A 26,160-nucleotide genomic window follows, 5' to 3' on the forward strand; every position below is an offset into this window, starting at 1 on the left:
ATTCAAAGGACACTAGTGTATTTTTTCAAGTATTTATTATTGGAATGTATTTCATGATGAGTTACTGTTACAAGTAAATAAATAAATATGGCATCAATAAATAAATGAATGTATCGTAGTTTCGTAGTAGATATGTTTTTAAATTTCTTAATTAGGCTGGTGGACATATATGTACATAAAATATAAAATCTGTTTATAACAAAAATTTAGGTTGTTAATAAAGCTAGATATAGCGCGATTTAAAAATACCATTTACATGCTTCAAATGTAAAATTGATGTTTATCAATGGTTATGATTTAGAACAATCGCTGTATCTCATCAAGGCTTAGTCCTTTTGTTTCTGGAAGTATGAGAGCAGAGAAGAGTGCTCCACACACGCTAAATATCCCAAATATCCCGAATACGAAATGATCACCAATCAGATTTCGTAGATCTGCGAATGTATATGTCACAATGAATGCAAGGAACCAACAGGTACTCGTCACCAGGGCTGACCCCAATCCTGCATGAGAATAAAAATACAGTCAGCAAACACACCTCTTAAAATATTATGTCCATTCGACATGTAGCAAAAAAAAACAATAAGTATGTAATATTATATTTGCCTTTAATATTGCTTGGAAGAAGTTCAGCCATAAAAGTCCACGGAAGTGATGCACATCTGTAATTGAGATTGAAACGAGTCAGTCAGAATAAACATGTCGAAAATGAAGGATTGAAAAGTCTAATAATTTTATGTACGAATTGAATAAAAACTGACAACTAAGCACATCTGTAAAAGGACAGTTAAGTCAAATTCATTTGCATATGTAGCTATGTAAAAACTCTACATAATCAATCAAAACATTCGGAATATGGTTAGTAAAAAAGTTACCCCAGGTTATAAGTGATGATGTAGAGTATCATGCTGAGCAAGGGGAGCCAACCAAGATTCTCTGGTGTTTGGTCGTGGTTATCATGTTTCAAATAAAAAAATACGCCCAAAGCGGCCAGGCTGACGGCCATTCCCGTTTCCGAAATAAACATTAGGACTTTTCGCCCCATTCTATCAACCAAAAGCGTGGACACAATCACACATACAACTTGGACACTTCCAACAATTATGGAGGCCACGTTGGGGTTGATGTCACTTCCTGACGCCTTGAATATGTCGACCGTGAAGAATATGACTATTTTCAAAGAATATAGTGTTAAGAATCGTATAAAATAAATAGTATAATATAATAATGATATGCCAACCTGCATTTATACCACCTAATTCACAGGAATTATGTTTTTGTTATCAATGATATATTATTATACATAAGATATTTATATACTAAAAAATATTTGATTACCAAATTGTTGGAAAATCATAAGGACTAGACAGATGGCTAGAGGTTTCATATTACGGGCCTTCAAAATATCACACAAAGATCCCCCAGATGCCTCCTTGCTAACCTGCACACTATGTTGAAGCTATTTATAATAATAAAAAGACCATTTAATCATTAACTGTCCACCCTTCATTCAAAGTCGTTTCACTGTTTTCATACCTCTTTTAGCTCATCATCAATGTCTCGCACATCGTCAACTCCACGAAGCCATCTCAAACTTTCAGCTGCCTTGGTTTGCATTCCCTTCACAACTTGATATCTCGGCGAGTCTGGGATAAAGAACATGGCAATCGCCAAAAAGATTGGCAAGATCCCTGAAATTATGGAAAGCCACTTCCATGGGACTAGAGCTCCTAGAACATACCTGTATAAAGTACGGACAAATAAATATCGAAACCAAATAGGGAGAGAAAGCAAGAGTTTTACAAATTACGAGAAAAGAATTCCGGAAACAAGAGTGACCACCATGCAATTACTCATAGCTCCACGGAGTCGGTCCTGCGTTACTTCGGAAATGTAGACTGGAACAACCAACGTGTATGCTCCAGCACAAAATCCTACATTCATTTAGATGACATTTTAAGAAATTCTAGCAGAACTCATAAAGTAACCTTGTGAAAGTTATACCGGTAATGAAACGCCCGACCAACATTACTGCATAATCTTGTGCAAATGCAACCAAGCCCCATCCCAGAATAAATGGTATGACTAATAGGATTATGGTGAGTCGTCTTCCGATTTTGTCGATCGAGAATCCAGCAGCAGCACCAGAAATTAAGGCCCCAATCTGAAATTAACAACTCAAATTATTAGTATTATTTAATTAACGTGTTTATCAATTGAATTTACATTATGATGATAATTAATTCATTAATTTTATCCTTTTTGAATATTTGCATACATAATGTACGTACATATTTGCATACATACATAGGTCAATCACATTATGAGCCTAAATAAATTCTAGTTCATTTCAATTTATGCAAGTTGTGCCAATTCATCATAACATGAACATATTTATGTGTGATGTATATAAACACATGTAGATTAGGTAACCAGTTACGTATCCGTCGGCATTGATTGTGTCATAATATGCCATTAATCATTAATAGTGATCCCGTGCATAAGTCATTGTTTATACATTTGAGGTTCAACTTCCGCACCATGTTACATAGCAAAATTATTTAGTTATATAAGCATTTTTCTTAGTGAGGCAAATACCTGACAACGAAAAAAAATTGCTAAGTATGCATTTACCCCACCCAAAAAAAGCGATATAAGTCGATTTCTCGGCCGTTTCTCAACCGATTTTGATGAAATTTTGCACAGATCATTGTTAGGTAATTTAGAAAAGATTTGCTAGTCGACTTGGCGAATTTTTGATGTTTACCCAAGTTATGTGCCAAAATGTGCAAAAATTTTCCCCTGGAAACATATTTATTTTTATGATTCATAAGTGGTGCATCTCAGCATGCTCGCTTATTGAAAATATTTTAGTCAAAGTCATTCCGGACATTTTAAGCGCAAAATGACTTAAATCGGTTGAGAAATAACGGCGTTATTCAAGTTTGAAAATCAAAAATTTAATGAATATATTTAGGGTGCCGATAATAACGGCGGTTGTGCAGTAAAAATAATGTCTTTGACAACCAATTACAAGTTTTAAATAAACAAGGCCCCAAAAAATGGGAAATCTTAGTGAGTCAGCGCAATCACAGTTAATAAATAAAATTAGATTGAATAATTTTTTCATCACCGCTCTCGGTATAATTTTTCCTAGAAGCATTAATTAATCATTTTGAATAATTGCCCCCCCCCCCAAAGGGTCTGGAGATTTCATCTGAATAGGAATTAATAGGATATCTAAATTTATATATCGAAATTGTAGATTTTCAAATCTTTCTAAATTTAAAATTCGCAGTTCACAATTATATTTCATATCGATTAATTTATTCAACTTCTCGTTCAATAGTAAAAACGTCATCTTGTAATCTCAATTAATTTAATGAATGCAAGAGTTCATGCGTATGCAAAACTAAATTTACAGTGGACCCAGTAAAAATTATCCCGAGAGCGGTGATGCAAAAGTTATTCAATCTAATTTTATTTATTAACTGTGATTGTGCTGACTCACTAAGATTTCCCATTTTTTGGGGCCTTGTTTATATATATACATACATACATAATTACATAAATAATTAAAATTCATGCATTTTTCGTTCATATAACACATACATACGTCGTGAAAAGATTGCATGCTGCAGTTTAATAGAATCATCCGTTTTGTAGACCATGCACATTCCAGAGTGTTCCATATACGTCGTCCCGCAAGGAAATCAATACTTGGGAAATATTCCGAGCAGTTTCGCGGCCCCACGTGCATTTTGCACTGGACTACATACACAGTAACCCCATTTCCGTCAACCAGCACAACCAAATTCGCAATATGCCTCCAACCTACTTAGAAATTTTTAGAAAATTTCTGATAAATTTGTGTATGCAGTAAACTATCCCAATCTATTTAGTTACATATGTACTAATACATGCGTGCATGTACATGATGACTTACTGCTAATGAAACTTACCACAGCTATTGACGCTATTAAAGAGAGATTTGAGTCTGTCAAGTTGCCAATGTCTTTTGTTTCTTTCAGTTGTGGATTAACAGTAGACGTCCACGCTAATACTGTTCCTGAACAGAAGGTCCCAAACGTCGCTTTCGAGCAAGAACAAGGCATAAAAAATTAGGCACGCTGACATACATGTGTTGTGTACCCGCTGAACTTGGCCCAGAATTGTTTTACTTCTATATGTATCTTACCAACGAGTGATGCTATGATCTGCGGTCGGGATTTTCCATGAAATTGGAGCATAGTGTGCTCCGAAGCTTCGGAACTTCTAGGATATAAATCTCGTTCCATTTTAATTTTCGTGTGTATTTATTTATTTAATTAAATGTGTACTGATTTTAGCTATATATTTAAATTATGCAACAAGAACAACAGTTGAGTTGTAAGCTTGCAGGGTATATTGTGTGTTATTAAACGAGATAAGCAACCAGATATCTCTGGGGCAACTTGGAAATTGGCAAACTTTGGCTTTATCACAATCGTTGCAAAATCAACCTGGGAGTTGAACCACACTGTGCAGTTCTCCGAGACGGAATGACTTGTCTCACCCGGATTGACTTTCTTTTCGTCGCAAATTTTGCAGGATGGCAAGGAGTGCACTCGTTCGCGAATCGAGCGTCTGGTGCAGTCCGAGAGCTGTAGTTGTAATTTCGCAATAGGTACATACTTACGACGAGTTCTTTTATGGCGTGGTGGATTCAGTATGTATAAATCCAAACACGAAAGAATGGATAACTTGGCTAAAATGATCATATTTTGGTATTTTCGCAATTCTCTCAACCACAGTCCTCCTCCGCCATGGTCACTGCATTGTACGTACATACTCCCCCAGAAGTATTAAAATATATAGTTCGTTTCTGCATTCAACTCTTATGCTCTTCACCTGCTGCGCGAATGCTGCCAACGATTTCGTGCCTTTTGTTGACCTTTGCTGTGTATGCATGCAGTGTATTAAGTAACATTGACATGCAATGAAATGTTTTTCAATTAAATGTGGAACAACTAGGTTTACTCAGTTCTGATAAAAATGTAGAGTGAGTGGCATTGTTCTCTCATTTAGTCCCATATCCATCCAAGAATACGTTCTCAAATAGTATGGATGACTCTTGATTACTTTTTCGTTGTTACCGTTTTCCGTGTTTTGAATGAATCAGAGGGTAAAATTAAGATGAGTAAATAAGGTGACGAAGGTCACAGTCGGTTCGACCTACAACAAACTTAACGACGTAAAAACAGTACTAGACGCACGAGTTCGTCGGTCCGGGAAGCAGCAGACTCATACACAAAGACTTTGAACTGCCATAAACCAATTCTGAAATACGATATTAAGTATATGCATCTATCTACTTCTGGTTCGGTTGGGATTTGCGTTTCCTGTTCATCATACTGGACGTTAGACATAGTTTATGTTTTCCAGAGAAATTGTGGATGCGGATGATATGTCGAGCTTTCAACAAGCGTTATGCTGATGAGAAGAATGGAACCATCGCGTTCATTTCATGTCTCACGTTGGGAAATGGAGCAGTCGCAGATGACCTCATTTGTAACAAATAATAAGGCAGAGTGTTAAAATTAATTATAAAGGAAAATATGTCAAAATGACGAAAAACAGTTGAATCCGGATCGAGAGTGGAATTTTCCATTGATATCATTACATTAAACTGCAATGGATATGCAAAGGTGGTGATAAAGGTGAGGTGAGCCACAAACAGGTAGGAATCGAAGGCGAATTAACAAGAGAGAATTAAGGTTCGCACATATTATTGTTTTCGGAAAAAATAGATTTGTCACACAACATATTGTTGTTTGGTACCACAAGGACTATAGTCCAACCATAATAACAAAATTATTTGCAATATGTTCGCCAATATTTTTGGCAGGCTTGAGACTGCACACACACAAGACAGTTAGTGTGAGACAGGCTCTGAAACATAATATGATGCAGAAAAGCTGTATTTTGTTGCAAAAACAGTATGTGGATTTATTTTTCTGCCTCTTGTAATGATTAATGGCATTTTGAGTATAACAGTCTATATGCGTTAGCTTAATTTGTTTTACAGAATTGGCTAGGAAATCTACCACACAAATCTGCATGTACATGTACCTAAATAAGATAAGAAGTATTAATATTGTGCATTGATGTACATACATACGTAGACAAAAAGTCCAACTCGGCGATGAAATCGTGTTTGTCTAAATCTCTTAAATATTATCACAAATGTTGGCATAGGTTTTGTTTCTAGAACCGAACCATTCAAAAAACCAGAAATATCTAGATCTGTAGCCATGTATGTCTTGGAAAGTTTTGAGTGTCCAGTGACAAAGGTTTTTGCCTCCTGACGTAATGATGAATCCGCAATGCAATAAATTAAGCATGCTAAAAATTGTAGATACATTAATGAAATCATCAGTTACGGAATTAATTTCAAACTTTTAATCAAGTTTATAAAAATAACAAAGGTGATGTTTAGTAATAATAAATTGACATATGATGACAATTGTAGTAACAAAAAAGATAATAATTATGTAATACTTGAATATGATAGCACATATGCTTAATGAATAGTTTACCGACTGTTTTTCTGAATTTCACATTTTGACATAGCAATCAAAATTAATATCAGCCGGTTTTATGGCTTAATATGGCTTGGACTTTTATGGAGTGTTTCCCACATACAACGTAGAAGATTGTTCATATCCTATACCCATAAACACAAAATTAAATAATCTGCTATCGGTTTGCAAAATTAAATTAAAAGAATAAAAAGTTATACCAGAGCTTGGGGTGGACATTAAGTTTCCTGATACCAATTTCGGCCATTGTCCAATTCCTGATATTTGTTGAAAACCAAGTTTCTGATCTTCCGCGGAGAGAATTTCTGCAACGATTCTTACAACACTTTCTTCTTCCTAAATTATATGATATGATAATTATGTTAATAATTAACATGACTGTTTGCTAAATTATATCTACGTATCTTACCACTGTGTATGCGAGCGATGGAAATTGTAGCCGCTTAATTACAAGTTCATTCAAACGTTTTTTCAGGTACAAAATAGCAGTAACAACATTTTCAGTTCCACAAAATGTTATCCAGTTGTTGAGATCAAAGCGTTTCATAATCACCCTGTTAGAAGCACCAGCTTCAAGAAGATCACCATCGTCGTATTGTTCATCGTCTTGAAAAATTGTCAAGCAGAAAATTTTTGCAAAAAATTGAATAAAATTACAATGGCATATTCAACTTTTATGATAACGAAATATCAATATATTTATATATATATATAAGAATACCGGTTGCAACGGGCTGGGTTGAAAAATTCCCACCAAATAATACAAGGGGTACATCGCCGACAAGGGTACAAGTTCGAATTGATTTTGAAAAATCTTGTTGAGATATTTCGTCATAAATGACCCAATCACCAGGAAGGTTAGCAATGGCATCTTTTCTAGTCGTTCCGAGAACAGACGCATTGTGGTACCTAATTTTTGTGTCATATCTGTGGACAACGAGATGTGATATAATACTAGTTGTATTTTTTTGCTTGTAAAACCACGAATTAAAAAAGTATGTATTACTCGTTAAACAAAGTCTTATTTCTCTTATCCATGTAGCAGATATTCGGGTAAAGTATTCCAGTAAGAATTCCCTTCACAAGTGGCCAATTTTCAGAATTGGTATTGAGATCTTTCAAATCATTGGCTCCACAGTTCTGCACGAAGCCAGCCGCTCGCAATTGTCCAAGTAACTGGGATCGGATACCATATATCATCTCGAAACATGCAGCGGACAAGTAACGGTCACGGCAAAACGATCTCTGCACATTGTCATTGAACAATGTGGATTTTTCCCAGTCCTAAATAGTAAAAATGAAAATCATAATCATATACACTTATTTTCCTTATAATTGTATTAAAATCAATTTAACCTGAAACGCTTTCAAGGACGACATGTGATCGCTAAGCGAGCCAGCCGAGAATTCAAATTTTGATCCAATCGCTTTCTTTTTCTCATCGGGATTCAGTGGCAATTGAAATGGTTCACTATATAAACGACAATAAACATTTCATAAAAAATCAATGTTGCTTGTGAATGGCTAGGATGATGCGTAATAGAGGAGCTCGAGATAAATAGGACCGCACATAAATCTTACCGATGTGACATGATGGTAATGATTGTCAGAATAGGATCAATGCATTTTAAAGCCACTGCATACATCAAGGCTTTGCCCAAATAAGGTTCAATAGGAAAGTCCAATAGGGAAAATCCGAGTTTTGTCAATTGTTCATTTTCGTCGAGAGCTCCCATCGCTATCAACGACTCAATAGATTTTTTCACAGCGATTGGTGCTGGTGGTTCAGGTAGTCTCGTGAAAAAATCTTGAATCTTCAAGCTGGTCCGAATGAAAGACCTGTAATACAAAATTGGAACGTGAAAGTCTAGGCTACACCCAATGGAAAAATTAAAAGCACAAGATAGTCATAGCCTAAAATTCTAACCTAGTGTAGATGCACATCTCTTGAAGAGATGATCGAACAATTTCAGCCTCAGGATAGTCATTCATACTTTGGTATCGAGTGCTCGAGTATAAGCGGATGCACAACCCTGCATACAAACAAATGTGTTGTGAATAGTATTATGTATTAATAACAGTTCAGTAATTCATAATTAAATAATATCAAAGTATTTATTTAAAAATATTTTTGCTTATACCAGGTTGACACCTTCCAGCTCGACCTGCCCTTTGATTAGCAGACGCCTTAGAGATCCATTGAGATCTGAGTTGAGTCACGCCAGTCATCGCGTCGAACGTTTTTTCTTTTCCTTTTCCAGAATCAATCACGTAAATGATATCTCCAATTGTCAAACTTGTTTCTGCAATATTTGTCGACAATACAATTTTCCTCTTTCCAGGTTTGGGGGGTTCAAATACGGCACGTTGATCGCCAGTTTGAATGTTGGAATGCAGTAAGAATACAACAAAATCATGCGAGAAATTTCCCAAATTGTGATCCGTGAAAATCATTTGTTTCAAAGTGACGATTTCTTCATAACCCGGAAGAAAAATGAGGACGGCATCCTTAGGTGCACTGTTTTGGTTAATATAGTAGAGAAGATCCACAATAAGCTGCAAATCCACTCGTTCATCGCTGTGACTAATTTGATATCTGTCCAGTCTTTCTTGAACACTTGGTTCTAGCTCAATCGAGTTTGTCGTAGCTATAATTGCTAGAGTAAATTCATATTGAGTAATTATCTGAACAACTTCCATCTGTCCGTGATCCGATGCCCAATCCTTGGCAGTATAAGAACGACCATCTTCAAGAATCATTGATAGTTTGGGGTCTGCACCTCTTGATAATAACTTTTCAACACAGTCCAGACGCCCTTGAACTGAATAAGCCATCAGCATCGTAGTGTTGGTAATACTGTGTCGGTAATCAATGGATAATACTTGACTATTGTCGACCAGATTCAAAAAATTTTCTACGGACAAATTATCCTTATCCCCACCAATCCAGACTTTCATTATTTTGGAATCCAACTCGTTCTTTATGGCCTCTAAATCCACTTCATTTTCTTCAGCGTTGAAAGGCATGAATTCGTTTGTAGGAGGATTGTCAAAAAAGTTGGTATTGCCCAAGGATACGGCGCTTCCGCTACCAAAATCGTTAGCTTCTCTTCTCGTCGTTGGATATTTCAGAGTATTGACAAGATTATCTACAATCGAATTTCGATTTCTTGAGCTTATAGGTCGTTGTTGTTCTCGTTGACGCTTTTTATCATTTTCCTTCTGTAACAAGGTCAAAACATCCTCCAAGTAATGTAGCTTGACCGGGTACAGACGTCCATGTACTTGAATCAGTGGACATTGTGTCTCTCCTCCAAAGTAGGAAACCAACAAGTTTGTATTCATATCAGCACCCATTAGAATTATCTTGAGGTTTGGAAACTGTTTTCCTACGTCACGTAAACATGCCAGTAGAAACTCCGTTTGACGATCACGCTCATGAACTTCATCAATGATAATGTGGGTTGTGGTCCTCAAAACGCTGTATTCAAATGAAGTTAAGGACCTCAGGAGAATTCCACTGGTGCAGTATGTAAGAATCGTTTCACAGGGTGAAATTTTGCTCTCCAATCGAATTTGAAATCCAACAGTTTTTCCAACGCGCTCACCGCGTTCTGTTGCAACTCTATCACTGATAGTTACAGCCGCAATTCTTCTTGGTACTGTGCAAACTATTCGTACTTTTTCTCGTCGGGCCATTGCGTCATCAAGAATGAATTGGGGTACCTGTGGCAATTATGAAAGAATGAGAATTAAACCCCCAGAATAAAAATATTTAGTTTACTCAAGAAATGCGCATGTAGTACTTGTGTAGTTTTGCCGCAACCAGTGTCTCCTTTGATAAAAATGACATTGTGTTGGCGAATAGCTTGAAGAATTTTGCCCTGAAAGTTCCAAATTGGCAATTCTCTCCTACTATGTTCAAATTGATAATGCAAGCGTCGTTTTGGAATTTTTGGAGGAGGAGCAGTAAACAGACGATTGGTAAATCCACTCCTTTCGGTTGAACGGTGATAATTTCTGCGAGTACTGTCATCCAATGTATTGCTAACTAAAAATTATTCAAGTTCTCGTAAATAATTTAATTGAGCATGACAAATCTATTAAAATAGAAAACATACTATTCTGAAAAACTTCCACCGGTGGAAGATCGTATCCAAAGCTTGACGGTTCCAGCATGTGGATCAAAGTAATTGACATCATGTCCAATTCCAAAGTTTTTATGACCTTGTTGTTCTTCATTGATTTGCTAAGCGTAAGTTTTCTTGTTTCACCGGCTCTAAAAAAGCACAAGTAATTATAGAACCTATATATATGCATATCAAAAACAAGGACAGGACGTACCCAAAACTCTGGGAGTTTATTCCAAACTGTCCAGCTTTTGAATGAATATATGCACGTTCATGACTTGACAGAGTATTTGGAAACGTTAAATCTATTTAAAAAAGTGCATCCAATAACTTTAAATACTGTAGTCACCTTCTGTGCAGCAAATGGTACCACTGATAGTAATGACAAGATGTATATGATACATAATTTCATACCTCGGATACCAAAGTTATTACGAAACCGGTCAATCACTGTGTCCAACTTGATTTTCTCTGCCTCCGGAACCTTATCGCTGATAGCTTGGAGGCGCCGCATATTACCTTTCTTCTTATTGTCCTCCATCGTTCCTTATCTGCGGAAAAAGACGCCCTAAACAAGACTAACAATTAGAAATCGAATTGACCATTCGACTCTTTGACTCGTGCACAAATCAAGCAATTGTATCCTTCTTAAGAGTTGAATTGAATAGAATTCGAATGCGTCGTTAGGATGAAGTTCAGCCAAGATACACAATTCTCACTAGTGGTGCTTATTCTGCATATGTAGGGACTAAGGGAGTAAAGAATGGTCGGCTGGATGGAAGGAAAGTCGTCGTTCAACAAAGTTCATCCAGCCAGCCCAGACGAATAGAAAATATGACCATGGCCTCGCTCATCACGTCTGGCTCTCTTTTCTTTCTCACCTAATCTATTGTCTAATTTTGATACTTTAATTTTAATTTGTAATTGCCAGCTCGCAACTTTTTTCTCATTCTTGGTTCAATTGGCTTTTCAAAAATTCAATGAGTTTCCTTCTCATCTTCCTCACTTAATTCACTCATTACCGCAATTTTAAAACCACTATTTATAAAACCTATTGAACTATCGTTGGAGTTTCTAGAATATATGACAGAAACGTTTCGTATTGAAATTGAATCGAGTGCAAACTAACAATAAGTGAATGAGATGGAAGGAATGAGCTTTTGATGCTTCGTGTCCTGGAGTCGTGTAAATAGTAATGTAATGCAATGTAATGCAAGTTAAAATAGTTATACAAGCTAAAATAGCATGCCAATTTTTAGATGAATAGTATGAAGGAGAGTAGTGCAAAGTCTAAAAAGTAGTCAGTCTATCTTTACCTGAAATTGGTGCACCCCCTTCGAAAAGCTTGAAAACTTGGACGAACCCAGTCACCGGTAGTATTGACGAAGAAAGACGGTTGACTCTAGTCCATCGGGTGAATGAAAGTCGGGCAGTGCGTGACCGTGCCAGCCAGGTCGTTGGAGAGAAGAAAAGTCAGCTCCTTCCCTCGTGCAAGTGCTATGCGAGACTGGCAGAGGACGAGTGTGCAACTGGTTCTAACGTGCTGCGTGGGTTTCGCGGACAGGAGGGAAAAAGTGTGGCGACAGTCTCACCTCTCACTGCAAAAAGCGTCTGTAGCAGTATCACGTAGGTATGGTATAAATATGGGATTAGGAATATAAAATAAATATACTTGCCAATAAAGTGAACAATTAAAATTTTGCTGGTACTCATTTTATTGCGTTTACATTAATTATTTAAAGGTTTACTTGTGTTGTCCGAGCGCAATTACCAATTAGGGACCCTAATGAAGATTGGCTTTTGTTTTTTTTACTGGCAAAAATTATCTAGAACTTTCAGCAATGCAATTCGCTAAGATAAACTTTGCTAACGCTACACAAATAATCTTATGTATATATTAATGCTACCAATACAATTCATATTTTCAACCTGTACGACCATAGGTGCAATTTGTATGTGCTGCCAGGCCAGCAAAGTGCTGGAGAAATGTTTCTATATTAAAGGAATGAAGGAAAATTTCGTAGAAGATAGTCCTAAAAATTGTCAGTTTAATATATGCAATAACGAGTAACAGCAATAAAAATTAAATTAATTAATGCAATGAACGTTATCGACTTTTCTTTCAAATGTATGTATTTCCATGAAATGGTATGTTTTCATATGTAGGACATGTATAAACATCTCTCTAAATGTAATATATAGTTACTTATGCTAAAGGTTTTAGACATATATATCCATCATATCATACATAGACCATATATATCCATCTCATTGTGAATAAAAAATCATGCAAAATGAAATTAAAAGTTGACAAAGATACGACCAGTTTCAAGTCTGGGTTTTTGATTGTAGCGAATTTGCGCATATCCGTCGATCCGAACCCGAACACGAGACAAGGATGGCGAATTTACTCCGGTTTGGCGATAGTCAAGAACCGACCATATGACGTCCATGATGATCATTGTTTGCATACGTTATCCATAGTCAACTAATACACATGCATCCATTTAGTCACTGAAATAATAAGGTGAATCTGTTGTAATTAGATCAGTGCCACATAACCTGTGATAATGTTATCAAATCATGTCTGATTGGCATGCCAATTCTGGTTCCACATACATTTTCGAGAGTTATACTTCGGTTTTAATTATTAAAAAAATATTAGCATTTATGCATGCACATGTGAAGACTGAAGTAACCATTCTGGATTTAATCAACAATTAGTTCTATTGGTCTACAAGTAGTTATCTGAAAACCAAAGTGAAAACATCTATCAGAAAAATGCCAAGAATTTTAGTAACCGGAGGAGCAGGATATGTTGGGTCGCATACTGTGATAGAACTGATAAATTACAAATTTGAAGTAGTTGCAGTGGACAACATGGTCAACGCTATCATGGGTAAAATACATACATATGTATAACACTAATTAGCATTTACAGTATTTCGCTGCTACCGGCAAGTATTTTCAGACTGTTAACTTTTATGCAGGTGGAAAAGGGAAACCAGAAAGTCTTGCGAGAGTTGAGAAATTGACAGGGGGTGTGGTCGACTTTGAACAAGTTGACATTCTCAATGAAAATGAGCTGGAACAAGTTTTTGCAAATAAGGGTCCATTTGATTGTGTCATCCATTTTGCTGCACTGAAAGCAGTTGGAGAGTCCTGTAAATTGCCTCTGCGATATTACAGGAATAATGTAATCGGCAGCATAAATTTGTTGGAAGTGAGTTGTGACACTTAAATTTGTGTGAACATTTGTTACGCAATTCAATAGAAGTATTATGGTTTATGCAGGCAATGTCCAGGCATAATTGTAAAAATATTGTATTTTCATCATCCGCCACTGTCTACGGTCCACCACAATATTTACCAATTGACGAGAAACATCCCATCGGAAGTTGCACTAATCCTTATGGGAAGACCAAGTTCATGATTGAGGAAATAATGCATGACATGTGCCTTGCTGACCCAGTAAGTGCGTGGTGACTGATTCATGCAAAACAAGCTTTTTTATCCTTTTCAATTTCTTAAGGAATGGAAAGCTATAATGCTGAGGTATTTCAATCCTGTTGGGTCGCATCCTTCTGGAGAGATAGGTGAAGATCCTTGTGGCATTCCGAATAATTTAATGCCATATATTTCACAAGTCGCAGTAGGAAAGCGGCCATGCTTGCAAGTTTATGGAAACGATTATGAAACCAAGGATGGAACTGGTATATATTTACTAATTTACTCGTGTCACAAGCAAAAATTTATCGTTATATACTATAAATAATAATTTTAGGGGTGAGGGATTATATTCATGTAATGGACTTGGCGGAAGGTCATGTTGCTGCAGTTCGGAAAAGTTTGGATAAAGACTTCCAGGGATGGACGGCATATAACTTGGGAACGGGACAAGGAAATTCTGTTTTGGAGGTGGTGTCCGCGTATGAGAAAGCATCAGAGAAAAATGTTCCTTATGAATTCATGCCAAGACGGGGAGGCGATATTGCTTCTTCTTTTGCTGATTGTTCTCGGGCTGAAAAGGAATTGAACTGGAAAGCTAAAAAATCAATTCACGATATGTGTACGATTGTGGTTTTATCCTTAGTAAAGCTCTTTAGTAACAATGATTCATAATGTTTTAATTATGCAGGTGCTGATGCATGGCGGTGGCAATCAAATAATCCTAATGGCTTCCAGATACCATAGTGTTTGAGATGATCCATTTGACAAAATCCCACTGCGTGCCTTATTCTTTCTAGCTAGAAGTAAATACCTTCATGTATTTTGTAACACGGATTTTAAACATGTTTCAAAACATATTTTATTTCAATCTTATAAGTATACACCTCTTGTTGTATAGAGCTCCATGGTATACATTTATAATGGGCCAATATACAATGACCATACCAATTTGTACTACTGTTAATAAAATCTATTTGCTAAACTATTCAAAATTCTCAAGCGACTAGACATTTGAAAACTTGACGACAACAAACATGCATTTCTTTGAAACTGTAAGCCTTATTCAATTGACAGATATGTACATAGTTAGGTTTGAAGGCCGACATTATGAAAAAAATGAAATGCAAGGGTAAAAGTTTATTAAATGTTTTGTCAGTTTAGAACCTAGATACAGAGAAATAACGCTGCGATTGTCACTTTAGGCAAGACGGATGAGTTGATTTACAAAACCACATATTCATGACACGTACTACATTATTGGTAAACTACAAACAAGCTTAAAGGCAATCTCGACTTGCCTTTAAAAAGTGACTTGAATATTTTTGAGATCGGTACGGTATATCCGTATATCGGTATGTGGGTACAAGTTGAGTTTGTGACAAGAACAATATAATATCTTCATTTCACAACCATAGTTAAATAGATTGGTAATTTCATTTAACAACCTAATCCTGTGATTTCATCTCCACTGCATAATTTCAAAGTTTCTCTTCCCCGGACCAAGGGTCATCTAGGGGGACCTCCACCATTTCCCCCTTGCTCGCACTCACTCTGTTTCGACCAGACCCGGCATCGTCATATCCCAAAGTGACCATGTAGTCGTAAATAATTTTGAGCCCATACACTCGAAGTGCACTATGAAGAAAAAGGTTGATCAAGGTTTTCAAACTTATGCCATAAATCCCAATGATAAACAAATTGATGTTCAAGATTAGCAATCCAATTTCACAAGCCCACCAAATTCCGACTCTTTGGAGTTGTCTCTGTGAATAAATAATATGAAGAAAACAGCACATATTATTTTATTAAGTAAGAGACACTTGGTTGACTTGAAAGTGTATTACGGGATGAAATTTACCTTGTGGACGGAAATAAGAAGAAAAAAAGCTAGAACCATGGGTGTGATGACAAATCCTATAAAATTCATAATCGTATTATGATTAAAATAATTATAAATTACTACCAGCATAAAATTCTCAAATTTTACCGCAGTATATTAGACCGTATAGAAAGTATTTGCCAAAATCGTAAATATCAAACCAGTAAGAGTAAATTTGATACACTTGGATCACCTGTAAAAAGGATTTTGTACATAAAATTATGAAAAATTGCATTAATTAAACAATGTTATATTTAAAATTCACAAATAACTTACAATATTCACGTACGAATAACCTTTCGCCTGGTTCTCATGATTTGTCAGCCAAGCTGGAATAGGAGGTTTAGGGATGTTTGGAAATTTAGGCATAGTCACACAATAGGCGATTATTTATAATTTCATGTTACACAATCGTGAGCATTACTTAGCTACGTGAGTACATTCTGTTTATGTCTTATCGTATTAATTGGTCGGAATCCATATTCAATGCAGATAAGCACAATGGCTAATAGAATTGTGCATAAATACTTGTGTGTAAACGGTAGACACAATTTCTCAAACTTTCCCAAAGTAAGACTTATTTACAAACGTGAGTAAATCAGTCCACAATGTAGCAAATATCCAGTCTGTACACTCGTAACTAGTCGTAAGTCGTAACACTTTAATCGACATTGACTATCGATTAAAGGTGATTTATGAAGAGCTCTATATTATGTATTAATACTTTTCATCATTATTGTGAATATTATGATTTCAGTCTAAAAGTCCGTTTAAGAGCATGTGTTTTTGTTGTGAAAGTTGTGTAATGTGTGCACTTTATGCAAGCGGAACTGACTACGAGTGGGTCTTTTACTGGACGGACGATGCTCCACTTTTTGTGAAAGAGAGACGAACCAATATGCAAAATGAAATCCCGTTATATCCCTGGACAATAAATCCAGCAACGTATATATGTTTTAGTAAGTAAGATATCCATAATATGTTGTAAGTATATATACATAAATATGCTGGATTTACAAAGAAGATTAAATTTATTTATCTTAAATGCACATTTATGTATTTTCATCTTAAAATGATTTTGAACTATAGAAGTATGATTGAGGAATGATATATTTTATTGTGCTTACATGTATTGATTGTTCTTTATTATTAGATACTTACTTATTACATCCGGAAGGTGAATGTACAACTAACACGCAAAGCTCTAATGGAATATGAGCGTATGTATGTACAACAGAGGTACATAATGCAAAAGAGTAGTTTACTTTTTTTATAAACTAATTTGCTGTCTAAATACACGTCAACAAATTGTTAATGTTTTTTGGTTGTATGTTTGCTAGGCCAAGTTTAGGGCTTTTTTGTATTCCATGACTTCCTTTCCCTCCCAATGGCCAGGACCCTTTAAATTTGACTTGAAGATTTCTAAAACGTTTTTATATAACTCTCTATCATCTACGGTTCTTGGCGTTGTTGCAATTTCTAAATTAGTTTTCAAAATCTCCTCGTTTGGCATGCTCACAAGAGTTGTAGATACAGCAAGATTTTCTGGATGTAGGCCGAATCCTAGCGCCACATCTTCCATCCGTTTACCTTGATTTGTTATGTACGTCTTTGCGACTCCTGCGACACGTTTAACGTCGTCAGATGCTGGGTGCCACTCTGGTGGACCTCGATTCGTGTACAAGCCCATTGATACTGGAGCTGCATTTATAACGCCCACGTTCTTGGACTGCACAAGACATAATGAGAAGATTAGTCAATTATTCATTCACGTTGGAAATATGTACTTTCTCAAACTCTGTACCTCAAAAAATGGCATATAGTCCAATAATGCCGTGTCATGAAAATTCATGCGGCAATAGGATAAAATTGTATCGATTTTTACTGGAGATGATTCGATGGTTTGTTTCATTGTTTCCAAGCTGTAACCTGTGATTCCAATGAATTTTGCCTTTCCAGCTCGAACAACCGACTCCAAGGCAGGAAGTGTCTCGTTAATTATAATTTGTGGGTCTAAACAGAACTCCAGGTCGTGAATCTATATGCATCGGAAATCGGACTATTCATTCCATGCGTATCCGTATTTAAAATCAGCAAAGCATTACCTGAATGACATCCACGTAGCTTAATCCTAGCAAGTTTAAACTATTTTCCACATTTTTCAGTACAGCCCCTCGAGAAAAATCAAAACGATTTTCCCATCCTGGCGTAAAATTCCTGCCGACTTTAGTTCCAATATAGTACACATTACGTGGGATACCATTCAGAGCTTCACCAAGTAATGCTTCAGATTCTCCGTACCATGGGGATGTGTCAATGTAGTTTACTCCACGTTTGATCGAAGTACGAATCGTCTCAATCGACTTTTGGTTAATTTCATCTCTACAAAAAATATATAATTTCTGGACCTAATTTAGGGTAATGTCACAAAATAAATATAATTGTCAATATATGTGTAGAAACTAACCCGTAAAACTTAGCCAGAGAACTACCACCATATGAAATCAAAGACACGTCAAGACCAGTCCTACCCAAAGCCCTGTAAGGCATCCGCGATAAATTTTCGTCAACAGCCCCATGAAAACCAGGGTCAAAGGTTGAAGGGAGAAACGACGAGTCTGAGAAATTAGATTTTTCCATAATATTGATTGTTTTGATTTAATACTTCTACTCGGAATAAATATTTAGCAAGTTTGTCTTTTTGCTTTTCTCGATTGAGTGGGTTTAATCAATTTGTTCACTGTTTTTAGTCCTTGTTGAACAAGTAAATGCAGAGAGAATCAATGGAATGTATGTATCTAATCGACTTCATTATCTTGTCATTAGTATAAAAAATATAAATAAACTTGGCTTCACTCATTTCTATAAGCTCACTCATTATTCATCACCAAAATACCTAGTTTTATTTAAAATTTGCAAAACTCAACAATTTTTATTCAGTATGCCGTACAGTCAGTATGTTTCCACCAATTACTCAAGTCTGCGTACATTAACAAATTAGCATATATTTACCTGTTTCCTGTTTGTTGTCAACTTCAACATGAATTGAATCTTCCAATGCTGTAGCACATATGCATATATGTATCTACATATTATATCTGTATCTTTATTTCATTTATGTGCTAAACAAGTATTATAGACGTTAAGTATTTCCTGACGAGCAACTTGCTAGTACAATTACTCGACACAAATCAACACATTTGGATGTAAATGTTAATTTACGATTAGACGTGGTAAATGGTAATTTGATGATCATTCATTTACACTCTGTCATGCAAACTGGAAGTGTCACCAAGTCATTTTAAAAAGAGTGAATCATGAAAATAATAGTATTCGAAATAATTTTCGGGATTTTCCTGACTATTTTAGAAAGTTGGGTGGCATCTGAATCAACTACAACCACCCCAGTTTCCGATAAATTTCTGCCTGATCATCCTGATTTAAAAGAGTCTGACAAATATTCAGTACCTGTCGCAAAAGGGAGACAGGTCCAATTTGAAAATATCACGGTTTACGAGAGTGCTTACAAGAACGATACGCAAATAATGCTCATAACCATTTACGATATTTTTGGATTCCACCCTCATGTAAAATTTATTGCGGATAAACTTGCAGACCAAGGAGTTTTTGTGGTTATTCCGGATTTATTTCATGGAAATCCTGTTCCCCTTGAGAACTTTCCTCAACCAAGGTTAAATAATTTTTACTAATGTAGAAATATGTGCACTATGATTTAACGTGTAATATCTTGAATAGTTTTATGGAAAGGGCCCAACATTTATTTTCCAAGAATGGATCTTGGGTTGAGAATAAGCCAGATCTACTGAATGTCATTAAGCATTACAAAACAAAGTATGGAATCGCTCGTGTTGGAATGTTCGGATTCTGTTGGGGTGGGAAAATTGCTGTGCTCGCAGCGTCTGATGAAGATTTTAGCGACTCATTAAATGCAATTGGCTTGGTCCATCCATCTAGAGTAACAAATGAGGACGCATTTGATATACGAGTCCCGGCGTTGCTTCTCCCCAGCAAATCTGAACCGGACATGGTACCCTAAAAATACTACATACATAATCCATGAAGAGCATGTCCGTAACTTAACCCGTTGCATTATAGTATATGTTTTGTACATAGCTCCCCTTCCTCAAGACCTTGAATGACAACATCAAAGGGAACAAATCGGACCACCATAGATACGATGCTATGCAGCATGGATTTGCAGGAGCAAGAAGTGATTTCAGTGACATTGAGATTAGAACCAACGTTGAAAATGTAATTTACAGACTTTCAACATTTTTCAAACAAGTTTTAGCATAAAAAGATATCGGCAAGAGAAATAAGATATTTCTGTTTTTCACAAAATTTTCTAAAAATTGTATTATAGCTCTATGCTTAAGTTTTGACTCTTTAAGGTCATTACATAATATCACAACATTTACATATACGCATTGTATATAACACAGGTTGACCTGTATTATAGTATTTATGTAAATACAATAAAACTCTATTCGTGGAATAAACATAAGTTCTTTGGCCTGTCATAATCTATTTTCTCGACTCTTCGGAATCGTCGGTGACAGTAGGTGCTCCGAAAAGTTTTTGTATCTCATCTATGCTTTTTCCTGCAATTACAAAAATAATTTCCATTCCATTTTTGTGCCAACATAAATCAATTACAATTTTTGATTGTGTGCACCTTTCGTTTCTGGAATAATGAGAATGATGAATGCTGTCCCAACCGCACACACGCCAGCAAATCCCCAATAACAAGCAGGCGCACCTACGGCATCAAGCAAGTTTTGGTAAAACTTGGTAACAAGAAAGGCAAGGAACCAATTGAACATTGTAGCCACAGACGCGACCAGCCCTGTTGTTTGATTGAAAAATCGTTGTAAAATATCCGTAATGATTAATATTTCTACCTATCCGCTCACCTTTCACTTTGGGAGGAAGCAATTCTCCAAGCATCATCCATGGAAGAGGGCCGAAACCGATGCTGAAGGCTGAAATCTGTTCATAAAGGACAATTTAATGCATTTGAATTTGGGGGTGCTGTTTTTCGAGACTTACGAAAACCATCAGAGAAACCAATGGCAGCCAACCAATGGTCTTCGCATTCCCATTTTCTTGGAGGTGGAAGAACAATCCCAATGCTACGAGTGCGATACACATTATCAAAGCGGAAGCAGTTAGCAGTATTCTTCTGCCTACGGAGGATGAACGTATAAAAATTAGTAACATAATTTAAACTAAAGACTTAATTATCTTGTAATAAAATAGTTTGTGTAATAGTGTTCAAGCAACAATCCCCACAATCCTTAGTACTCAAAATAGCAGTGGCTGGATGCGTACATACGCACCCAGCCACTCTCACTTTCTCCGTAAATTGACTTGTATTTTTCTACCTAATTTGTCGACGACAAATACAGCAGCCAAAGTCGCTATAATACAAGAATAGTTTTATTTAAATACCAATATTCCATACGTGCGTGCATATTGCTTATATCTCGTTTTGAAGACCTTACCGACAACTTGAATGCCAGCAACAATTATTGATGAAACGTTCCCATCAAGGTCTGATCCAGCCGCTTTGAATATATTTGTGGTGTAAAAAATCACTATTTTTTCGTGAAAAAATAAAACATGTTATATACTTAATGATAATGTTGCATATGTATATGTATATGTTGTTAAAGTATAAAATATAGCTCACCAGCGTTGATTCCTAAGTTAATAAAAACGTAGAGTTAATGAGTGAAAATATTCAGATTTTGTTAGAAATTAGACTAAATGCAATTAATCTCCGCTATACCTGATAGTTGTTGGAAGAGCATTAAAGCCATCATAATCAGAGATGGCCTTAGATTGTGTGGCAGGGCCAAATCGCTAAACTTGGCCTTTTCGGCTTTGGATTCATTTACACTGATTTCAATCTGAAATACATGTGAATTGTTATCGTCGAGACGCTAATAATGTTTGGAGCTGATAAATAACGCACAATTTTCAACTCGTCCTCTACTTCCTGTGAAGATGTCTTTTTTCTAAACCAACACAAAGATTGGCTTGCATCAGCATTCTTCCCCTTCATCAATAGATATCGAGGTGATTCTGGTGAGAAGGAAAACGACGAGTGATGGGTTAATTTTGAGTACTTATAAGGTATCTATTAATTACTTGATGAAATTACCTTGTACGAAAATCATACTGATCAGGAATACCAGCGGAACAAAGCCACAAATTAAGGACAGCCACTGCCAATCCGCAAACGACCCAACGGTATTTCTACATATTATGCATACAGTTGTCAAACAATTATTTCTTAAATTATTAATTATTATGAAGTTATTACACAAAGAGAATTCCTAAAACCACCATTAGTTGGAAGCCCGAACTGCATCAAAGGTAGGAATTATTTCGTACATTACTTAATAATTCAAATCGTCACGTCACACACAAAAAGCATAAAAAATGAAATTCAATTAAATGTACCCTAGTGCTCCTCTTATCGAGTCCTCTGCGGTTTCTCCGATGAAAACTAATGGTTAAAAATAGGTTTTTATCGTTAAAAACCACTTTGCATTGAGTCAACACGAGATCGTTAAATAATATCTCAAAATTTTGAGAGGATAGGTTAAACATCTCAGACTGACGAAACAGATTATGATGCGTAATGAAAAAATAAAATGACCATTTACCTGGAGCTACTAAAGAAAAGCCTCCTCCACAAAACCCTGTCGAAAACATGAGACGCAAATATAATTGCTGAAACGTTGAATATATTATCGACTGTCGTACCAGAAATGAAACGTCCACAAAGCATCATTGCCAAGTTTTGAGCGTAACCAATGAGCAGCCAACCCAGGACAAAGGGCACCGATAATATGAGCATGGTGTTTTTTCTACCGATTCGGTCCATCAGGACGCCACAAACAGGTGCAGAAAATAGAGCTCCTAGCTGTAAATATGCAATGCTTAAGTCGTTATTAGCTCACGTGTCTATCAATTTAAAATATATTTATTATTCAGTACCGTCAAAATTGCTCCAACCCATGATTGAGACTCCTTTGAAATTTCTTTAAATTCCTCGGATTCTTTTTGCATGCTGAATATCATGAAAATTTTAAAATATTAAAAATTTATACTAACTCAATCGTTTATATTTCCTGACCTTTCCAATGCAGGAGAGGTCCAAGCTAACACGGTTAATTGTTATAATTATACAGTTATAATACAGTTATAATTAATACATAATGCATAATTAATATTATACCTAACACGGTTCCCAACCCGAAAGCCCCGACGGTTGCTGCAAAAAAAGAATAATGCATTTCATAAACTTTGCAGAAATAATTTTCCAATGAGACAAAAGATTCCCTCGTATCGTACATAACATGAAACTGGTAAAAGAAAAATTACAATTACAGGCATAAAACAATGATAGTCTTGCTACAAAGTGTAATAATTTTGCATATGTTAAAAGGTGGTAACAATTACGAAGGTTGTAACTTACCAGAAGCAGCTGCAAAAATTTGGTTGCTCTTTTCCATGACCAATGTCCAAAGTCAAAACAGGGTTTATGAAACGACGGTCCGTCAAATATTTCTTGGAATGCTGTAATTACATCAGATCTATTTATAGATTGGGCATAATTTTTCTCGGAACTGTTTTACGATTGGAATTGAATTATATCAGGGAGATTCGATACAAAATTGACAGGAAACCCATACACTTTGATATTTGATTTAAAACAAATCGGTATTTTGTGGTAGTATGTATGTGCATATGTGAGAAGAAGTTTCAGTGTAAAACTACTTATAATCTCTCGCAAATACATGTGTCTGCACATACATAAAGCCTTGCATGAAAATAATCTTACGAGATCAGTGAAGTTATGACAATCGAATTCCTTCAATCAATCATTTTATAAATTACATAATCATGAATTTGCACGACATTAAAATTTTCCTATCAGCAATTAAGCCAAGACTTGAAAGCGTGGACAAGAAAAATGTGATTTTACATGTTATGAGATAATTAATGTAAAACTAGTTTCCATATTCCAATGAATTACTTACCAGACCAACTTAATGTTGAGGACCAATCAGTTTGAGATCAATAAATTAACTACGGTGGAATCCAGTGAGATACTTAACTTTCTATTCATTCTTATGCGATATCAAAGAGACATGTACGTATGTATGTAGCGGACTTGAAAGAGGTCGGAGCGATCATGCACCAACATACAACTTTTGTTGAATTGGTTCAAGTCATTACATTTCTAATTACGCCGGACTTATCATCATCACCTTTATCATCATTATGAGATGCTGTCACGAACGAAATATTGATATTATGTGGCTACGAAATGCAACGTAAATTCAAAGCAACCTTTTCGTGTATATGCAAGTATATTTATTTGCATTCATGTTTGCACTTTATCAGTCTTCACGGTCTCAATCTATTGGTGGAGACGAATGATGCGACCTCCATGTTTCTATTTCCGTGCTAATGAATATTTTATGTTTTCTAGAGCAAATCAATCACTCAATAAAACAATTAAACCTCCACATAGAACTTGACTCATTAATTCGTTTTGTCTACAAATGATATACTTATGTCTTTTATGACAGATATTTCTTACGAAACCTTCAATTATGCTCAATAAAACAAAACCCAATGGCAGGTCATTGTTCGTCATTCAAATGTCCAGGCAGATACATGCATACATTCAGACTTACATAAATACGTATGGATGTATCATGATTAACGAATTTTTAGGAATTTCTAGTTTCTACGCTGAAATTAATTATGTAATTCACATACATTTTTACACTATGAGTAGTGATATTGAATTTTTTTGACAAATGTACGTTAAAATTTATGTCCACTGCTTTATTGCATTGCATACTCGTGACCTGTGCATGTATGTATGCATACATGCGGCAGATTTGCAAACCATCTGTACTAAATACATGTAAATGATAAACCTGTGACCTGCTAAATATTTACGACAGTCGTTAATACTCGCTCAAGTTCATGGGCGTAATGTGCTACAATATGCGCATTTTTTGTCTATGTGCACTTTCAAGATCTGGATCAAATCAGTGACATCAATGACGATAATTGAATATCAATCATCCATGATGTCATTGTCACCAACCACATCGTAATGAATTTGAGTTTCACTCACCTTTGTGACGTTAACGGCGTAACTTTAAAGTATGGTTATCGTCATTAATTTGATTGCGTTTTCGGAGGATCCGTGTTTAGATTTTGTGTACGATAAAGCGATACTGAACAAGTGGACACTGTGATGGAAAACTGTGAATCAAATCATCAATACAATACAATGTTGGGTTCACTTGTCACAAAATAAAGTAGTACGATTAAATAACATGCAGGATGTTTTCTGAGTTTGCTGGATGACTGATAGGGACAAGAACAGTCGAATGAATTGTTGACATTCCAATCCAGAAGTTAATATATTGTGTGCAAATTAGACATAGAATAAAAATAAGCAGAAGAAGGGTTGCAACGTATGTACATACATACACATGTATGTATTATTCGTAGTACGACTAATAATACTGAAATAATGTGTTAGAGGGGCTTGAAATCTACTGAAACAAGTTTGCTAGGGGGTGGCAATATCAGAGATGCATGTAAAATACTAGTTACGCAGAACTACCAGACCTATCCATATTGTTTGCAAAGTATGAATTGGCAATGCTAAACTACTGGCTGCGTGCAATAAGAGATGAGACTGCTGGTAAGTTGATTTAGTTGCCGATCAATTAATTCCCATCAACTAACGACATACATACATACATATTTCGCAGTAATTTTTTTGTGCAGTTTGTCCACTCCCAGTTAATCCTACATACATGTCTATCTCGTGGAAACTGGACAATTATAATCTGTTGGCTAATGTCGTCCGGATTCATGTGAATAGATAATCTTATAATCGATCATCTGAATTATATAATAAAATCTTAATGAATTGAAATATAGAAACTAATTAACAAAAATTATTAATGAGAGCTGAACCAACATGAATGGGATTAACTATGCACAGATGCATGGAAGATGTGCATACGTGGTAGCTGTCAGGTGAAATATT

At 35.8% G+C, this 26,160-nt stretch overlaps 7 protein-coding genes across 9 annotated transcripts; 2 read left to right on the forward strand and 5 right to left on the reverse strand.

The window, feature by feature from the left end:
- Positions 1 to 18: 18 nt before the first annotated feature.
- On the reverse strand, positions 19 to 4,622 carry LOC110848450 (facilitated trehalose transporter Tret1). Its single transcript, XM_022095677.2, has 10 exons — positions 4,199 to 4,622; positions 3,963 to 4,093; positions 2,005 to 2,164; positions 1,811 to 1,934; positions 1,537 to 1,741; positions 1,339 to 1,459; positions 1,241 to 1,255; positions 876 to 1,170; positions 607 to 662; positions 19 to 503 (listed from the first exon to the last, which is right to left on the reverse strand). The coding sequence occupies exons 1-10, from the start codon at positions 4,296 to 4,298 to the stop codon at positions 298 to 300; spliced, it is 1,413 nt and encodes a 470-aa protein (XP_021951369.1). The 5' UTR covers positions 4,299 to 4,622; the 3' UTR covers positions 19 to 297.
- Positions 4,623 to 6,418: 1,796 nt separating this feature from the next.
- On the reverse strand, positions 6,419 to 12,206 carry LOC110848421 (3'-5' RNA helicase YTHDC2). Of its 2 annotated transcripts, none has more exons than XM_022095646.2 (14): positions 12,028 to 12,206; positions 11,126 to 11,262; positions 10,926 to 11,016; positions 10,703 to 10,860; positions 10,388 to 10,632; positions 8,723 to 10,307; positions 8,509 to 8,614; positions 8,163 to 8,420; positions 7,938 to 8,052; positions 7,588 to 7,865; positions 7,303 to 7,508; positions 6,991 to 7,187; positions 6,782 to 6,917; positions 6,419 to 6,706 (listed from the first exon to the last, which is right to left on the reverse strand). In XM_022095646.2, the coding sequence occupies exons 2-14, from the start codon at positions 11,250 to 11,252 to the stop codon at positions 6,663 to 6,665; spliced, it is 3,546 nt and encodes a 1,181-aa protein (XP_021951338.1). In that variant the 5' UTR covers positions 11,253 to 11,262; positions 12,028 to 12,206; the 3' UTR covers positions 6,419 to 6,662. The 2 variants fall into 2 exon arrangements, with proteins under 2 accessions (XP_021951338.1, XP_021951330.1); XM_022095638.2 differs by having other exon boundaries at positions 11,126 to 11,279.
- A 978-nt stretch (positions 12,207 to 13,184) lies between these two features.
- LOC110848483 (UDP-glucose 4-epimerase) lies at positions 13,185 to 15,146 on the forward strand. Its single transcript, XM_022095715.2, has 6 exons — positions 13,185 to 13,610; positions 13,702 to 13,934; positions 14,006 to 14,182; positions 14,244 to 14,424; positions 14,496 to 14,780; positions 14,850 to 15,146. The coding sequence occupies exons 1-6, from the start codon at positions 13,493 to 13,495 to the stop codon at positions 14,903 to 14,905; spliced, it is 1,050 nt and encodes a 349-aa protein (XP_021951407.1). The 5' UTR covers positions 13,185 to 13,492; the 3' UTR covers positions 14,906 to 15,146.
- A 132-nt stretch (positions 15,147 to 15,278) lies between these two features.
- On the reverse strand, positions 15,279 to 16,971 carry LOC110848513. Its single transcript, XM_022095750.2, has 4 exons — positions 16,317 to 16,971; positions 16,149 to 16,233; positions 16,020 to 16,075; positions 15,279 to 15,924 (listed from the first exon to the last, which is right to left on the reverse strand). Exons 1-4 carry the CDS (start codon positions 16,407 to 16,409, stop codon positions 15,640 to 15,642), a joined length of 519 nt encoding a protein of 172 aa, XP_021951442.1. The 5' UTR covers positions 16,410 to 16,971; the 3' UTR covers positions 15,279 to 15,639.
- A 161-nt stretch (positions 16,972 to 17,132) lies between these two features.
- On the reverse strand, positions 17,133 to 18,712 carry LOC110848494 (L-galactose dehydrogenase). The gene is made up of 4 exons (XM_035845426.1): positions 18,508 to 18,712; positions 18,146 to 18,422; positions 17,845 to 18,078; positions 17,133 to 17,769 (listed from the first exon to the last, which is right to left on the reverse strand). The coding sequence occupies exons 1-4, from the start codon at positions 18,678 to 18,680 to the stop codon at positions 17,377 to 17,379; spliced, it is 1,077 nt and encodes a 358-aa protein (XP_035701319.1). The 5' UTR covers positions 18,681 to 18,712; the 3' UTR covers positions 17,133 to 17,376.
- Positions 18,713 to 19,264: 552 nt separating this feature from the next.
- On the forward strand, positions 19,265 to 20,574 carry LOC110848503 (uncharacterized AIM2 family protein C30D10.14). Its single transcript, XM_022095738.2, has 3 exons — positions 19,265 to 19,731; positions 19,797 to 20,088; positions 20,175 to 20,574. The coding sequence occupies exons 1-3, from the start codon at positions 19,358 to 19,360 to the stop codon at positions 20,355 to 20,357; spliced, it is 849 nt and encodes a 282-aa protein (XP_021951430.1). The 5' UTR covers positions 19,265 to 19,357; the 3' UTR covers positions 20,358 to 20,574.
- On the reverse strand, positions 20,387 to 25,724 carry LOC110848461 (facilitated trehalose transporter Tret1-2 homolog). Of its 2 annotated transcripts, none has more exons than XM_022095689.2 (19): positions 25,231 to 25,724; positions 23,551 to 23,651; positions 23,311 to 23,346; positions 23,209 to 23,233; positions 23,070 to 23,142; positions 22,836 to 22,995; positions 22,736 to 22,771; positions 22,530 to 22,575; positions 22,390 to 22,431; positions 22,228 to 22,322; positions 22,039 to 22,148; positions 21,853 to 21,973; positions 21,754 to 21,765; positions 21,566 to 21,658; positions 21,446 to 21,481; positions 21,111 to 21,247; positions 20,975 to 21,050; positions 20,737 to 20,907; positions 20,387 to 20,662 (listed from the first exon to the last, which is right to left on the reverse strand). In XM_022095689.2, the coding sequence occupies exons 2-19, from the start codon at positions 23,585 to 23,587 to the stop codon at positions 20,586 to 20,588; spliced, it is 1,383 nt and encodes a 460-aa protein (XP_021951381.1). In that variant the 5' UTR covers positions 23,588 to 23,651; positions 25,231 to 25,724; the 3' UTR covers positions 20,387 to 20,585. The 2 variants fall into 2 exon arrangements, with proteins under 2 accessions (XP_021951381.1, XP_021951388.1); XM_022095696.2 differs by lacking the exon at positions 25,231 to 25,724 and adding an exon at positions 24,116 to 24,540.
- Between the last annotated feature and the right edge of the window lie 436 nt (positions 25,725 to 26,160).

This window comes from Folsomia candida, unplaced genomic scaffold (genome assembly GCF_002217175.1).
Source record: "Folsomia candida strain VU population unplaced genomic scaffold, ASM221717v1 Fcan01_Sc001, whole genome shotgun sequence".
In the NCBI taxonomy this organism is placed as follows: Eukaryota; Metazoa; Arthropoda; class Collembola; order Entomobryomorpha; family Isotomidae; genus Folsomia; species Folsomia candida.

Coding starts and splice junctions, on each gene's coding strand:
- LOC110848450 (XM_022095677.2), bottom strand. CDS start 4,298: ATGGAACGAGATTTATATCCTAGAAGTTCCGAAGCTTCGGAGCACACT. Junction 4,094..4,198: donor GATCATAGCATCACTCGTTG/GTAAGATACATA, acceptor CTTGCTCGAAAG/CGACGTTTGGGACCTTCTGT. Junction 2,165..3,962: donor TAATAGCGTCAATAGCTGTG/GTAAGTTTCATT, acceptor TGTTAATTTCAG/ATTGGGGCCTTAATTTCTGG.
- LOC110848421 (XM_022095646.2), bottom strand. CDS start 11,252: ATGGAGGACAATAAGAAGAAAGGTAATATGCGGCGCCTCCAAGCTATC. Junction 10,308..10,387: donor GTTGCGGCAAAACTACACAA/GTACTACATGCG, acceptor TAATTGCCACAG/GTACCCCAATTCATTCTTGA. Junction 7,188..7,302: donor AACCCAGCCCGTTGCAACCG/GTATTCTTATAT, acceptor CAATTTTTCAAG/ACGATGAACAATACGACGAT.
- LOC110848483 (XM_022095715.2), top strand. CDS start 13,493: ATGCCAAGAATTTTAGTAACCGGAGGAGCAGGATATGTTGGGTCGCAT. Junction 13,935..14,005: donor GCAGCATAAATTTGTTGGAA/GTGAGTTGTGAC, acceptor TGGTTTATGCAG/GCAATGTCCAGGCATAATTG. Junction 14,425..14,495: donor TGAAACCAAGGATGGAACTG/GTATATATTTAC, acceptor TAATAATTTTAG/GGGTGAGGGATTATATTCAT.
- LOC110848513 (XM_022095750.2), bottom strand. CDS start 16,409: ATGCCTAAATTTCCAAACATCCCTAAACCTCCTATTCCAGCTTGGCTG. Junction 16,076..16,148: donor ATACGGTCTAATATACTGCG/GTAAAATTTGAG, acceptor TGAATTTTATAG/GATTTGTCATCACACCCATG. Junction 15,925..16,019: donor TTCTTATTTCCGTCCACAAG/GTAAATTTCATC, acceptor ATTTATTCACAG/AGACAACTCCAAAGAGTCGG.
- LOC110848494 (XM_035845426.1), bottom strand. CDS start 18,680: ATGGAAAAATCTAATTTCTCAGACTCGTCGTTTCTCCCTTCAACCTTT. Junction 18,423..18,507: donor TCTCTGGCTAAGTTTTACGG/GTTAGTTTCTAC, acceptor TATTTTTTGTAG/AGATGAAATTAACCAAAAGT. Junction 18,079..18,145: donor GCTACGTGGATGTCATTCAG/GTAATGCTTTGC, acceptor CGATGCATATAG/ATTCACGACCTGGAGTTCTG.
- LOC110848503 (XM_022095738.2), top strand. CDS start 19,358: ATGAAAATAATAGTATTCGAAATAATTTTCGGGATTTTCCTGACTATT. Junction 19,732..19,796: donor GAGAACTTTCCTCAACCAAG/GTTAAATAATTT, acceptor TATCTTGAATAG/TTTTATGGAAAGGGCCCAAC. Junction 20,089..20,174: donor GCAAATCTGAACCGGACATG/GTACCCTAAAAA, acceptor TTTTGTACATAG/CTCCCCTTCCTCAAGACCTT.
- LOC110848461 (XM_022095689.2), bottom strand. CDS start 23,587: ATGGAAAAGAGCAACCAAATTTTTGCAGCTGCTTCTG. Junction 21,482..21,565: donor TGCTGGCATTCAAGTTGTCG/GTAAGGTCTTCA, acceptor CTTGTATTATAG/CGACTTTGGCTGCTGTATTT. Junction 21,051..21,110: donor TGGTTTCTCTGATGGTTTTC/GTAAGTCTCGAA, acceptor CTTTATGAACAG/ATTTCAGCCTTCAGCATCGG.